The sequence below is a fragment of the Phoca vitulina genome, unplaced genomic scaffold (assembly GCF_004348235.1).
Source record: "Phoca vitulina isolate PV1807 unplaced genomic scaffold, GSC_HSeal_1.0 scaffold18, whole genome shotgun sequence".
Taxonomy (NCBI): domain Eukaryota; kingdom Metazoa; phylum Chordata; class Mammalia; order Carnivora; family Phocidae; genus Phoca; species Phoca vitulina.
Genome location: NW_022589721.1, coordinates 25,544,401 through 25,561,002, shown reverse-complemented (window position 1 = coordinate 25,561,002; position 16,602 = coordinate 25,544,401). Strand labels below are relative to the sequence as shown.

At 35.8% G+C, this 16,602-nt stretch overlaps 1 protein-coding gene across 2 annotated transcripts in view; it reads right to left on the bottom strand.

Annotated features, from left to right (window-relative positions):
• The window catches only part of EFR3A (EFR3 homolog A), a 105,908-nt gene that overhangs the window by 45,704 nt on the left and 43,602 nt on the right, over positions 1 to 16,602 (bottom strand). For both annotated transcript variants that reach the window (XM_032415470.1, XM_032415471.1), the window contains 5 exons: positions 16,073 to 16,194; positions 11,464 to 11,613; positions 10,754 to 10,891; positions 4,674 to 4,752; positions 463 to 598 (listed from right to left, as the gene is read on the bottom strand). In XM_032415470.1, coding sequence (XP_032271361.1) covers positions 463 to 598; positions 4,674 to 4,752; positions 10,754 to 10,891; positions 11,464 to 11,613; positions 16,073 to 16,194 — 625 coding nt within the window. The remainder of the gene's footprint in view (positions 1 to 462; positions 599 to 4,673; positions 4,753 to 10,753; positions 10,892 to 11,463; positions 11,614 to 16,072; positions 16,195 to 16,602) is intronic.

The window sequence follows — 16,602 nt, the reverse complement described above, 5'->3', positions numbered from 1 at the left end:
AGTCAGTACTGCCTCGTGGTCTCTTTTTTGCATTGGGTTCTTCCGTCCTGTCGTTCTTGCAAAAAGTGGTCCCTTTTCTATTTGTAGAACTGCAGCAATTCTTTTCTTAGATCTCCAGTTGAGTTCGCAGGTGTTCAGAATGATGTGACAGCTATCTAGCTGAATTCCAGGGACCAGATGAAACTAGGGTCCCCTTCTCCTCTGCCATCTTCCTCCTCCATCCAAAAATCTTCATTAGAAAAAAGGAGGAAGGGGAGACTGATATAGTGGAAAATGCTTAAGTGTACACTAAAGAAGTCTGAGAAATTCCAAGAGAAATTGTAGCACATTTAAAAACATTAAAGTATTTTTAAAGAGTTTTCCATACACTGCTGTATATACTGAAAAAAATTCTAGAGTAGATTAATGCATTAATTTTTTTGTTTAAGTTTTTTTGTTTTGTTTTGTTTTGCTGACACTCACCTATGGAACCTTTAGCAGCAATGGCAACAGCCTCTAACAGAACCTGGATGATACCAGCTCGAACCCGTGGAGAATCTTTTTTACGAGCATCAAGGTGTCCTAGGATCTCCTGAATTACATGGTGAGAATACTGAGCCTAAAAGAAGCAAAACAGTACACAAAGATGTATGAACAGTATGTACATACTGGGTGGATTCTTAAGAAGGGAAAACCATGTGTCACTTAAACGTCTCACTACAGGAGACTGGTACTCCTGTTACAGAACAATATGTAGCCATTAAAGACCATGCTTTTTAAGAATAAATAGGGATACCAGAAAATATTTATAATACCCTGGATGAAAAAAGCAAGTTGCAAAAACTATGATTAAATTTAATCTGCTTTTTTAAAACAATATACAGGACTAGAATTATATACACCTAATATTGACAGTGGCCAGGATTCATGAGAAGTTTTTATTCTCATCACACTTCTCTATAATTTCAAAGAACATTTATATACTCTTATAATTTGATAATAGGACAAATGTTTAAAAATAAACAGATTATGGTATTTACAGCACTTCTCTCTTACCCAAACTAGATATTATTTCTCATCATGGACACCTAACAATTCTAAACAGTTAAATCTCCCATCTCATCAAAAGCCACTCTCAAAATGAAAATGTTATCACTGTATACCTGATTAAATTTAAATCAAGGAGATATCAGAAGATTTGCAATTTACAAAGGCAATTTTATCATAAATAATCTGATCAATCACATTGAATGATATTAGGACCTAAATCTAAAATAGGATAGCTAGACAATGTTTAACTACAATGAGTATTTTCTCACTTCTTTTTTTTCTTAACAGAGTAGCAAAGTTTTGGTTTTTTAAACTAATAACTACACCCAGGAGTCATGAGTGATCTACCACCAGGTTATAAAAATCCAAAAACAAACAAAACAGGCTACGGCCCTGAATCTCCATGTCTGTGTTTGCCCTTAGGCCCCACTACTCTGTTTTCAGACTGGTTACCTTTCTCTCCTTTGGAATGGGTAGTCTTATATTAAAAAGCAGTGTCCAGCACATACTGGCTACTCTGCTCAAAAGCAAAAAGAATTCCCCTCCACCTCTAACAACATAACCAAATTCACTGTCAGGTATTTCTGGTATTTCTGTCATAACACATCTACTTTTTTTAACAACCCAAGGTAAACATTTTCACCTTTACTTTCTGCAATGTTAAAACAGAGGAATTCCAGATAAGACAGACACACACACAAAACTTGAAACCGAACTTCTTGCCCAGGAAACTGTATGCTTCTGATGTGTGAACCTCATGCAAATAGAATAGGGTCTTAAAAACAGGATGGCAATTTGACTTATTGTCCAAACTAGGACACTTCAGAGAGTGAAAGTATTAATAATTACATAAAGCAGGGCTATCCTAAGCAAAGCACAGCACCTGTTCACAACAGCTCAAGAATTCCATCATGGATGGGGCGCCTGGGTGGCTCAGTTGGTTAAGCGACTGCCTTCGGCTCAGGTCATGATCCTGGAGTCCCGGGATCAAGTCCCGCATCGGGCTCCCTGCTGAACAGGGAGCCTGCTTCTCCCTCCGACCCTCCCCCCCTCATGCTCTCTCTATCTCATTCTCTCTCTCAAATAAATAAATAAAATCTTTAAAAAGAATTCCATCATGGATGAAAAGTGCATGGAGTGACAGGAACAAAACTGCAATGATGTTAATTATACTTTATACTGAGTTTCTGACACAGGTTTACTAAGCTATCGTGCACCTATGGTAAAACTCACCCTCACACTGAAGTTTAAAGCAATAGTAATGGATGCGTAGCTTTAAGAAGCAACATAATAGGGTAGTTAAGTATGTCGGTAAGCCCTAGAGTCAGATTTGCCCAAATTCAAATTCGGACTCCATCATTTAATAGTGTAATAGTATACAGCTAAAGAGATGGCTGCTTAACCTTTCTGTACCTCAGTTTTCCTCATCTACAATATTTATAAAATAAAAAGTTATCTTGTAGGATTGTTATGGCACTTAAATGAGTTCATTTGTGTAAAGAATCTAAAATTGTGTCTACCACAGGAAACGTGCTCAATCTAGCCATTATTACTTACTCTTTAATTGGTGACTCCTCGGATAATATGTTACTACAAAATTAAACATAACAAAATGACAACAAAAGACATTTGATTCATAAGCAGGTGCCAGGCACTGTTCTACGCACTGTATATGTATTATCACATTTTATCCACACCAACAGTTCCCGGAAGTAGCCTAACTCAATCACACTGTGCACTTCACAGTGCAAATGAGGCAGGTTTTTAAGTAACTTGCCCAAAGTCATACAAAAATTCTAAGGGAGGGTCTAGCTGTGAATCCTAGACCAACTTCAGAGCCCAGATCTTAAATACAACACCTATTACCTTCAACAAATCAATTTAGCACAAAAGGTAAGCTTTAAATATTTTCCCTTTACCATAAATGCCCTATTATATTTGAAACTATCTGAAACTATGTCTATGTAACCCTTACGGATATAAATACTGGTAAGGCTAGCTGATGTTTTGCAGAGAGGAAAAAATGTTACCTCAGAATGATTCCCATAAACAATTTTATGGTAAATAGCAATTAAAACAAATTTATCAGAAGTTTTAATTGTATCAGGATAGTCTTATCAAACAGAAATTCCCATTCTACTGGGTACTACCATTAAACTTTTGATCAATGGACTTCATAAAACATGCTGTACTTAAAGCTATTTGCAAAGAAATGCGGTGGACCAGCAGTTTCTTAACTTTTAATCAGCAAGTATTTATTGATTCCTTAAGTTTCTTTGACTTTATTTACTTTATTAATTTACTTTGTGCAAAAAAGCAATTTCATTTAGTAACAAAATCTGAATGAGGAAGGCAATGAAGAAAGACAAGGCTACAAAAGACCAGGAGAACAGCCTTAATTATGCCCACAGATTGCCAGATCAACCTCTTACCTACTAAATTAAAATTAAATTAAAAGAACTTAAAAGTTCTCATAAGAAGGAAAAAAGCCTTGTAACTATGTGAGAAGATGGATCTTGAGTAAACTACTACAGTAATCATTTTACAATATATCCAGTCATTGCATTTTTTATATTATCCTACCACATCCAAACCAGCTTTATAATAACTACTACTTATCTAAAACCCACATTATGGTACACAAATAACTTTAACTTACTGGTTGATTTACCCCCAAAATTTGTGGAACAGAATGACCAAAATTTAAATCCTGACTTCATTTTCTACCTGTGTGCCCTCCAGTGAGGTACCTGACCTCTCTAAAGATCAGTTTTCTGATCTGTAAAAGAATAATAACAATATCTACTATATAAAATGAGGAGACTTAAAAGCAAGAAAGCAAACAGGTTATGTGCACAGTACACAGTACATTCAGCACTTGATAAAATGGTACTTCTATTTTAAAATATAAATGAACCATTCAATGCATGCATTAAAGTTTTCTTTTCAGAAATGAGAAAACTAGAACTCAGCAGGACTGAATAATTTGCCCAAGTTCACACAACCAGTAAACAGCACATCTAGGATGTGAATCCTAGTATGACCTACAGTAAAAGCCAGGTTTCTTTCTTACTCTACCTTATCTCCTTTGAATTAATGATGACTTTTTAGGGCATAAAAAAATGTAGACTTTGTTTAAAAAAAAGGGGGGGGGACTTAAAATCCCACTTGAATTAAGAGCTACCTGGGTCTGTTCAGATTTCGAGGAGAACCAAGGTGTGTGTGGTCCTCTGCAGTACAGTTTCTCATCCTGAGATTCTATTACAGGTGAGAGGAGTTAATACATGTAGTGTTTCATAGTAAAAACTCAATAAACGCTAGTTATTATCAGCTATATGCTGCTGTAATAAATTTCAATTCCAATACTAGCTTATCAGTGAAATATAAATATAATATAAATACACAATAAAAATATTCAAATAAATGAACAATAAATAGCATCATCATGAAATCCTTTTCTTTTTATTAAATAACTTTTCATCTTGGCAAATAAGAAAATAAGTGGTAAATAAAAATGAGACAAAAAACAAAATTAAGAACATGCTGTGTATCTTACAGAGTTCTCCATATCTCTGATGACATGTTTATCAATACAGAACCAAACTTAGTTATATAAATATGATGAATACTTAACCAATCCTTACCTGAATGGAATACATTATAATTTTAAAGCAGTGAACTGCAAATTCATTGGGATCCCATAGTTTGTGATGGTCTAAATGCCTGTAATTAACAAGAAAATCACTTTAAGAACTCCTTTTTTTATTCCACTTTCTTCCTCTAGAACCCTTAACAATATGTAAAATTGTATCCTAGAATGTAGCACAGAGAAGCAAAGGAATGAACAATGTGTTAGAGAGCTTAAGAGCCATGAAGTAAAAAGGGAGAAGACCGAAAACACCTTTAGCAAGGGTTTCAGAAGAACAAAGATCAAATGAGAGCGAGCTCCATTTGAGGAGCCAATGACTGAGAATTTTTCTAATTAAAAACAACCAACCAAAGACCAAAACCCTAATCCTCAGGTTTAGAAATCCCATCAAGATAAAGAGATGGTTAACAGGAGTCCAAGAGGAACAACAGCTCACCTCTAAAGGAAACAGAACTAGATTCACAGGTAACTCACCAAGAGCAACAACAGAAGGCAGAAAAGAACAGAATAATACCCTCAGGGTACTGCTGTATTAATTCAGCTTAGTATTATATACTGAGCAAAACTTTCAATGTGGATAAAATAAAGACGTGCGATAAAGCAATTTCTGGAGCACTTATTTCAGGAAGAAAGAAATAAAAAAATGATTCCAGAATAAAGAACAGAAAGGCAAAAAGGACAGCTGAGCAACGGAACTCAACAACATACACGTTAAAATACACACAAACACTGACTAACATAATAATACCTAATTTGTGAAACTGAAAAACATACTAGCCGAAAGTAGACATTAAGACAAAATAATTCAACCTTGTATTCCTAAAGGAGAAAAAGAAAATACTAAACTTTACACCAAAAAAAGGAATGTTAAACTTGAAATTTTATATAAAATGAATGTTACAATTCCTAAGAACTACACACAGCAGCAGAATTATGCAAAAAAAGTTTGTGATTTTAAAAACTGACAACAAACTAGAAATGAGAGAATTTTCTTAAACCAAGTTTTCTATTTAAAAAATAAAAAAAACCTCAGCAAACACCATGCTCAGTGGTAAAATGGTATGGCAATCCTGAAAATTGGGATCAAACCCCTGAACTCAAATGCCACTTAGTAACTGTCACTTTGGACAAATGATTTCACCTCTTGAATTTCACTGTTCCTCTGTGTAAACTGGGGATGACACATTCCTTACAGGGCTGTTGGAATGACTAAACAAGAACTCATGTGAAAAACACCTAGCATAGTATATGGCACAGAACAGGTAATGAATGACAGCTTAATCTCAATCACAGGTGTAGTATTTGTGGCCCTTTTCTATGAGTCATTTAAAATTATCACTTAAAACCAATGACTTAGCTCTGGCAGAATTTAAATTGTTTTGGTATCATAATTTCATTTTCTCCATTTATTTTGTCCTTATTTTAGTTCAGTTTTCAGGAAAGAATTGGCAAGTTTGGTTGAAAAATTCTTTTGGTTATAGCCTTTCAAGCCATTAGTCTATGTCCTGGCAGGTGTTTCTATATATTTAAATCTATAACTAAACGCACAGTGTTGCTTTAGGCTGTCTAGGACACAGAAGCAACACATCACTCCTGCCGCTGGAGGGGAGAAAGCAAAGCAATGTTAAGGGTAATTTTGCTTGTCACCTTTGTAAGTTACCTTTGTAAGAAGAGCTCCACCCACTGGCATGAGTAGCAGCCAGACTGCAATGAAACCAGGCAACAACTAGATACGATTTTTTCTAGAAGTTTAGTAGTAAGGGGAAAGGGAGAGGAAAAGAATTTCCAAATATAGGACCAGGGATTCTCAAATCATGTTTCTCAGACAACATGCAACAAAATCACCTTGGGATTTGGTTAAAAACAACAACAAGCAGATTTCAGGGCTCTCTACGGTGCCCCAGTCCCAAGAACCGTGGGGCCAAAGATCTTACACATCCAGAGATTTATAAGTACAATTAACTTCTGAAAACCACTACCCTGGACTTATATACACAATTTACTACTCCTACTATCTTTGCAAAACAGGTGGGGAGTTTCACTTTGAGGGGTCACTGATGCACAACAAGGAAGAAAAAGTAGAGCGACAAAGTCAACTGGGTGAGATCTCTGAAAGCAAAAAAAAATAAAATAAAATAACTTAATCACTTCTAAAAACAGAACTGGTGCAAAATATATACAGTTCAAACAAAAAATTATTTTAATTCTATGGTATGGACGCTAGTGGGGGATCTATTTAAGCACAGTCAGACTTAGGGGTCAGATGGAGAATAAAATTTTCACCCCTTAAGCGTCTGCCTTCAGCTCAGGTCATAATCCCAGGGTCCTGAGATAGAGTCCCACTTTGGGCTCTTTGCTCAGCGGAGAGCCTGCTTCTCCCTCTGCCTGCCACTCCCCCTGCTTGTGCTCACTCTCTCTCTCTCAATCTCTCCCTTTCTCTGGCAAATAAATAAAAATAAAATCTTAAAAAATTTTTTTTTCACCTTACTATTCCTTTCAGTAGAAAAACAATTTCACTCAGACTTTGAGAAAAAAGAAAATGCCTTATTTTTATAAAATATGCAGAATCATGGAGACACTGCATAAGGACAAGCAAAATTTTCAATAATTTATAAAACATGTGACTTCAAAAAAACTTTCCAGTTTCTTACTTTAAGCTACTCCTAGACAACCAAAGGTCAAACATAACAGTTCACTCTGTTGACTGTGGTAGAAACTTTAAGAAACATGAAGAGCTTTTATCTTTTATCACAGCTGTTAACATTCTACATCCAAATGTCTAATTTTGTCTCAAATGTCAAATTTTAATTTCAACAGGATTTTATAAGTGTTGAGGAGTAGCTTAGGTATAAAAGTTTCCTTATGAAATCTTTACAGGTCCAGAATCAATCAATGCAAAGAACTTCAAAGTTTAGAACTATGGGCCATAGCCTTTCATTTGTAAACCAGGAGTGAGAGTACCTTCCCCGTACGGGGTAACTGTACTGTGCAGACTGAATGGGATAAAGCTAGCAAAATCACCAAGCACAGTGTCTGACAATGTACAACATCAACTTTAATCTCAATCTTTCTCTCTTTTTCCCTGCTACTCTGGCACCCCCAATTTTTGCCCCAGTATTCAACGAACACTGATGTTACGTCTGCTCTAAAAAGTCAGACTAAATTTTCTAGGTTCAAAACATTCAAAAAGGAATTGTGATAACTGAGTGACCATACCTTACTAAGACACATCTCTAACTAAATGTATGGTACTTTAAACCTAATCTATTAAATTTCCCAAAAATGAAAATCTTGACCTGAACATATTCCGGTTAAAAAAATCAGAACCATAATTTGTAAAACATGAAATAGACAATGCTAATCCTAATAATCTAAAAAGAAATACCTTCAACTATATAAGAGTTAAAAATCTCTGCATATAAAAATTGCCATAGGGACACCTGGGTGGCTCAGTCAGTTGAGCATCTAACTCTTGATCTCAACTCAGGTCTTGATGCCAGGGTTATGAGTTCAGGCCCTAAGTAGGCTCCACGATGGGCATGGAGCCTACTTAAGAAAAAAAAAAGAAAAGAGAAGAAAAGAAAGTAGAAAGAAAAAGCAAAACTATTTTACATAGGAAATGTATTATTAAAATCACATTTGCCTTCATGCTAATAATTTTTTCTTTCAATGCTAAATTAACGTTTTATGGTATATAAAAAAGTATGCAGTAAGAATAGTCTTTTCAATGACATATTAATTTTTTTAAGTAAAAATAAAAATGAAAACAGTGTAGCATACTTTGCAAAATTAGTATCTCACAGAAGTCTTCCTGTAGTAAGAAGGATTCGTCTCCTAACAAAAGCATTTTATTTCTAGTTAATGAAAAAAGTAGCTCTTAAGTAGGAAAAATTGCCTTGGGAAATTACTTGCAAAAAATGCTTTAGTTCGACACTAAAGTAGGTTTTTTATTTCAATCATTATTTCATCTAGTAAAGAAAATAAATGATTTAGTAGAAATTTTGAATATCACATTTTTAATAACAGTGAACACAACAGGAAACATTTTTCAGTATTTAAGAATAGTACATAAATAATGTTTTCCTAAAAAAAAAAAAAACAAAGGAAACTGCAGGTTTAAACTAAAGTAAAACCTCCTAAAGTAAGTCGTTTAGCACTAAAAGAAGCTATAAAATCCCCTTAAATTAAATTGTACCAATACTCTTCTACAAAGTTCCAAATCCACTTTGCTGAAGAAGCAGAAAATTGAACTTTATTTACCTCTTCAAGCATGGTAGCAGTTACTTCTGGTTCTTGCACCTTTTTGTCGAGAATTTTATTATATAGTAACCTCCTAACATACTGGCCCTGGCTCAAACCCCTCCTCAGACCTCATCTGATTAACTTTCTCAAAGGGCAGTTCTGACCATTTCATAGCTTTGAGCTAAGATCACCAATTCCTTACAGATTTAAATATAAAACTGTAAGCTCTCTATGGTGTGGCTTGAACTACACCTTTCTCTCATCTTACACCAGCCCTTTAATTCTGACACTCCAGCCAATGGTGTCAGCTAATCTCTGCTTCTCAAAGTCCACACTTCTCTGCCTCTGCTCACGCATCTCGACCAGCTAAAATCTACTTATCCACCTAACTCTCAAAAAAGATCACCCCAATATCCCAAATTCGACTTCAATTCTTTGTTTTGAACTGCTATAGCTCTTTTGGCCTTTTCTCATAACCTATATATTGTATAATAACTACCGTGCATGTCAATTATCCATCAAAAGTTTGCTGAGGACTAGGACAGTTTTATTCATGTATATATTCTCCAAAATATCTTACATAGAGAGGGTATTTAATATTTAATTAGCTCATTAAATAGCTAACATATAATTAAATGTTTAATTAACAACTAACACATGATCAAGATTTAAGTCCATTAAGTTCTACATAGTAAAAAACAGCCCACTTCAGGTTACCCAACTCAAGTAGAGTTAATTTAGTAGCTTCTTTCTTCCAGGATCGCTCTCTAGATTTTTAAGGCCTTATAGATTACCTCCCAGTTAATAAGAATATTAAGATAAAAACAGGAATTCTGAGATATTAAATCAGCAGGTCTGGACACTGAACAATACATCTGCCTTTAGTTATATCTTACATAATTTTGTTTATTTCCTTACTAACATATCAATAAGCCCACAGTCATTAAACAGTAGATCTCAATTTTTGGGGGGAGGGGGAATGGGGGGGAATCATGGATCCCTTTGGAAACCTAATGATTCTCTGATTTTTAATATAATTTTGTGGCTTATAGACTCATATTAACTAAAGCTCAACTATGAACCCAAATATTTGCCTTAAATAAAGAATTCTGGGATATAGACTACTTTATATGCACTATAAAGACATTATTACAGTAGGGAAGGGAAAAGGATGAGGCAAATGATTAACAAAAACTAGTAAAAATGGCCAGAAATTACACAGAATATTATACAGTAGATCTATCACCTGATGATTGAGTTAGAACACAAAAGCTTGACAACAAGGCTTAAGAGAGAATATCTCTGCGGAGAAACTCAAAGTTCACAAATGTATTTTCCCTGAGGGGAGACCAGATGTACAATGAGATATTAAATATTCCTGCTCTGACCAGTCACAGATGTAAGGTGAAATTTAGAGAAGTGAACGTGCACCAAGGCAGTCCAACCACAGGAGAAAGCAAGCCAAGAAAGAGAAGCCAGGGACTACGAGGAAATGACCACAGAACTTACTAAAATGATACACATCACACTTGGGCACTGTTTAATATTTTATTGTGCATACACATTTCAAGGTCTGAGAGTAGAAATTCACGATAAATGATGCACAGGATATCATGCACCAGACTGTATTTCATTTTTAAGGGGAAAAAGCTGGTGCAGTGGTTGAAAAGTGCTCAAACACAGGATGTCGGACTCACTCCTATACTCTGCCCACAATGCTACACGTTCTACTAATAACACACTCATGCCAGCAAAAAGCGCCCTCTGTAAGGAAATGAACACAGCATCAATACAGCACAGTCACAAATAACCAGGAAAATACCAACTCCTTACGCAAAAACTGGTCTGACAGCATTATTCATGTTCCCAAAAGTCGCTCGACCCAGCAGTTCTCTGAAACAGTTTTCGGCCAGCACAGCGGGATTCTCTTCTTTGTCAGCGGCAGAAGGGGAAGGAGGAGGACCTGTGCGACTGGGAACAAAAAGGGAAATGAAGAAAGCTGCACGCAAGAACTCTAACACCAGTTCTAACAGCTAACAGAACAGACGTGACTCTGCAGAAATGTTAAAACGTTCTTCTTTTCTTCCAAAATACCTAAGAATAAGAAACAAACACAGTCTAACCTTTTGTTTAAAAAAGTGAATAGCAATTATCATTATTATTTTGGTTAGTTCTAACTGCCTAAGAAAAAGCATCCTGGATCTCTAAAGAATAACATATGTTCAGCTGTAATTTCTGTTTCTCACACTTGCAACTTTCAGTATTAATTCAAACAGCAATTTGGATGCTCAGTAACAAGCAGCAGCAAGTGTACATTTATTCTAAAAGAAATAAAACCCTAAATGTATGAGTAAGAATCTGTGGTCTACTAAGCCTAAAGATGAATAATTTTTTCAGAAAGGGCACATATTTAAACTCACTCAAGTTTACGAGACCACTATTTATATAACACTAAGGACAAAACTTGCTTATCCTGTCAAGCAAGCACACATACATATATACAAAAGTAACACACCCTCAACCCTAGTATCTTTATTCCATACCTGTCAACCTCTTCTATCTTTTGCATGTTAAACAACAGGGATGGAACAATTTTATCCATATGCTGGGGTTCCCAAATGGTAGCCCGAAGTTCATCATTAACTGTTTTGCGAACCACTCCTTGAATACCCCTGATTCCAGCAATTCGGATTCTATAAAAAAGAAAAAACTGAGTCATGAAAAAGGTTATATAAACAAGTCTGCCTGTTTAGCTAAGAGAATGGATGCCAAGTGAATATTATTATCTCAATCAACAAAATGAAAATAACACAACAAGTCTAAGAAATTACAATCTCAAAAATCTAAGATAGAGGTATGGCAGTTCCAAAAGAGATTTACTTTATGTTTTTGTTTTTTAGATTTTAATGTAATCGCTACCCCCCTGATGCAGGGCTCAACCTCAGACCCCAAGATCAAGAGTTGCATGCTCTACTGACTGAGCCAGCCAGGTGCCCCAAGATTTACTCTGAATACCATCTTTTTAAAATCAGCATTTAAAGTTTAAAGGGACTGTAAAGTATAATAATATCAAGTCTATGCATTATTTTTCAATAAAAAAGAATTTAATCAAAAGCATTAGGTTTTCCTAAGGGGATGATAATAGTTCCAACTGTTATGAACTAGAGTCTCCATTTCTTGCCTAGAAGTCTCAGAAGCTGAGTGAAAAAAGAATTTCACTCTTCTTGAACACCCTTCAGTGCTTCCTCAGACTTTTTCACTGTTTCTCCCCCAAGGACCTCTCACTTCCCACAGTCCACATAGATGGAAGACTAAGCTGGTTCCCATAAAGGTATTGTGACAAAGGAGAACTACCAAAATGGGAGCACAGATAACCTCAGCCATTTTTAAACATACACACCCATGTATACGAACATATGTACACATCATGTAGATGTGTGACTGAAAACCTATCCACATAGGGAGAGAACCTCTCTTGCCCTATTGTCCCATCACAACCCACAACTTCCTCAAGCTATTCGCTCTTCTGCACTCTTCTTTTTTTAAAAAAGTCTGTATGTTCAAGAATGAGAAGAAATATGATTAGAAAACAGCATATAAAAGCCGGGGAGGAAGAATCTCACAAGCAGAGCTAACCTGGTCACCCATTTGTCCCCAAACAACTTCCTTCTGGCCCAATTTGATTGTTATTTACTTCTTTTTTTGCTTCTACCGGAAATATTCACCAGTAGAGGTTTGTTTAGCTTACCCAGCCAAGTCTTCTGAAAGTTACAGGTTTTGAAGAATGAAAGATATGGGGAAGGGGGTGACTATGCTTTACAAACCCATGAGGACATAACACAGGCACTGAGGAATGGCAGATGGAGAAAAGGGTAAGAGGATACTGAACAGATAAGAAAGTGAACAGGAAACACAAAGACAGATTTTGCCTATTTCAAAGCTGTGTCTATAAATTTCGCTTTCTAAAACAAAGTCTCAAGAGACTCTTGTAGAGCTATCACAAGTGGGCAAGACTGGTATTACTATAATGGTGTCTGCTTTGTGTGCGTGCTGTTACTCCCTGGGTGATGAGAGGACCGAGCACAAGGTGGCAAAGAGCACACGGACAAGATGCTGCAAGAAGGGGGAACGATCTACAGCCACTACAGATCAACACCTGCATCCGATTCAGATCTAGATCTGGCCTAACCAATATATTCTACCCATGCCCTTAAAGGAATTTTACAGTTTCTTCATCAGTAAAATAGAACTTGTCTTGACTAAAGCATAGGAATGTTGTAGGGATCTAAATGAGTTAATGAGCTAATTCAATTACAGTGTTTACCCAGTAAGATGTTAAATAAATTGGCACACAATTACTCAGTGTTAGCTGCTCCTGCTATTGTTAATCATTATTATGCTGATGATGATTGCTACCGTAACTGAAGGTTGCTTAGGAAATTAGAGCTTAGATTATGATGTAGTACTTTACAGGAGGGAACCATTTCTGGGCAAATATGTTAAGAAAATCTTAAGTTTTCAGCCCCATTTCCTAGCGCCCTGAATTCTATTTGATACAGTTTTGCTAAGAATAAAGGGAATGATAAGTAACTAAGTTAGAACCTAAAAAGGAGTATTAATATGCCTGAAGAAAACCAAAAGGACTTTCACTTAAAACAAAGCAGGAAAAAAAAAAAAATCAAATCCTAAATCTTAAAAGCGTTTTGGCTTACTCATTTGTTTCACAGTGATTCAAACAAAATGTCATTTTGGAATTTCAAATATATAATTCTGGAAAGACCCAGAATTAGGAAAAAGATCCATAAGGCTTTTCATTTGTATTTAGAAAATTTCAAGTTTCTTCTTATAAATATTAGTGAAAAATGTTAGGTAAAAATATGTTCAAAAGACAAGATCTTTCACTAGGGGGCAGTACATACCTAAAAATAAGACACTTAATAATTTTTGAATTTTTTTTTTTAAAGGTTTATTTATTTATTTGGGGGAGGTGGACAATCCCCAAGCAGACTCCCCACTGAGCTTGGAGTCCGATGGAGGGCTCAACCCCAGGACCCTGAGATCATGACCTGGGCCAAAATCAAGAGTTGGCCACTTAACCGACTAAGCCACCCAGGTTCCCCTAAATTTTGAGCTTCTTAATGTATCCTTTCATAAATACTAGGATGTCACAAACACTTTTCACCTACACGGGTTTATATGTGAAACTCACTTCAACCAAAATTTGAGAAATGTCTGTATAGTTTACTAATCCTTATAATATTAAAGAAATACTACATTCTGCATATTTACCATATTTTAAAAGAAAATAAAATTGTCAAAATCTTTAAAAAAAAACTATACTTTCTTTAGGTAATCTTTATACCTTTTTGCCCCATCAGTAAGTTAACATCAGCCTTTGAGGACAGGGACAATTTTTTTAAGATTCATTTGAGAGAGAGCACACACGCGTGCGTGCAAGCCTGAAGAAGGGCAGAGTCTCAGAGGGAGAACAGCAAGCAGACTCCCTGCTGAGCACAGAGCCCCATGTGGCCAATCCCAGGACCCCGAGATCACAACCCGTGCCAAAATCAAGAGTCAGACACTCAACCAACTAAGCTACCCAGGGGCCCCAGAAGAGGGACAAATTTTATAAAACATTTTTTAAATGTTCTTTAGGGAGAAAAAAAAAAAAAGATTTTAAACTGGAAAAAAGAGGAAATTAAGCAAGACAGTTATAGTTATCTCCACCATTCTAAGGCTCTACACTCATAATAAAGGAGTGACAGCATAACTCTAAATGGCCAATACTAAGCTGAGGAAAAACTACACCTATGGCGTGTCAGACAGTGTGTTTGTATCTGAAAACAACTAGTAAATCACTTCTCAGCTTTCTTCCTCCATGTTAAAATAACCTTTTACATTTGTTTTGGTTTTTATAAACCAAGCTACACTGTAGCTTGCACACTAAAAGCTACTTATATTTCTGCGTATTCCCTTATTTTAAAAGAAAACTAAAAATTACAAACATGCTAAATCTTGACTTTAAACTGCCTACAATAACTCCCTGAACTCAAGTTAGTTTCTTTCTTTTTAGTTGTAGTATCGTAAAATTCAAACTACTTCTTATTTACCAGATTCATTTTGATGTCAATTCTTAACTTTAAAGCTTCTCATTTCCACATAAATATCAACCTATAGACTGTGTTTGCAGGTAAGTATTTGATTCCAGATTACTAGGAAGTATCCAGAAGAAATGTTTAAAAATACCCCAGTTGTTATGATAAACTCAGACTGACAATGATTCAGTAATATTCTTTCATTCATTCAACTTATGTATGTATTCATAAAAGTACTTAAAAGTACTTACTGAGAGCCTACTATGTGCTCAGCACTATTCAAAGTACTAGTGATACACCAGTCCTCAAAACAAGGACGTTGTCCTCCTGGAGTTCATATTCCATAGAGGAACAAGAAACAGAGATGAGAAGAAGATAAAAGAGTAACTGGGGATGGGATGAGAGGCTGATATTCAATAAATAAAAGGTGACCAGTGGAGGACTCCTGAGAAGGTGACATGTAAGCAGAGAGCTGAACAAGGTGAGGCAAAAAGCCCTGTGCATATCCGGGGAATCATTCTAGGCAGAAATCACTTAGTCCACAGGCCTTGAAGAACTGTGCCTGATGTGTTCAAGAACAGCAAGGACACCATGTGGCTGGAAAGAGCAAAAAGAACAAGAAATGATAGGCCCACAGAATCTGACACTGGGGCAGAGGGAGCAGAAAGGGGCATTCCAGGTTACAGTAAAGACTAGGAATTTTAGTCTAAGTTGAGAAACCAGTCTCAGTTTGGCTACTTCAGCCAGTCCTTCTAAAGCAATAGAAAGACATATTTCAGGAAAAAAGTGTGTATTTTCCCATTTCCTTTGGTAATTGTTATGTAATATACCATATTATGTATTATGGTAATCAAAACACAGTACTCATCAATAAACCGCTCTATGACTCTTAAGTCATAGAGTAGGGGCGTCCAGGTGGCTCAGTCGGTTAAGCACCCGACTCTTGATCTCAGCACAGGTCTTGATCTCAGGGTCATGAGTTCAAGCCCTGGGTTGGGCTCCATGCTGGGTGTGGAGCCTACAATAATAATAACTCATAGAGTAAAATAATACATACTCTGTTCGTATTTCTGGATCACTATGACAGGAATGACACATGGCACTGAAGCGAGATACAAAAAAGTCATAACGTCTGTGATAGGATGGTGTATCTTCTTCAATATTTGCAAATTTGACAAACTAAAAAAAATATATATAAACATGTTATCACCTTTTGGAAAGTCTGGAACACATTTCATCCATTATTTGTCACATTAACAAGAACTATCCAAATAAGCAGCAAATGAAACATATAAAATATCATAAACACTACATACATACAAAAGGAATTTTTTAATGAACTTGAGAAAATCAAAAATATAGCTTTATAAATATTAACTTTAACACTTTAATCCAGTTTCTTTTGAGTGTGCCCACTCTCTAGAAGGAAAGGTCTTACTCTAAAGCTCTTCTCCATTTCCTAGACACTGACTGTACTTTAATGATAACCTCAGGCCCAAACCTGCAGAAAATTTTATTCCTTAATCATGGGCACCAAATCTTCTGACAGCTGTGACTTAACACACAAATGGGTAATATTTATACCAA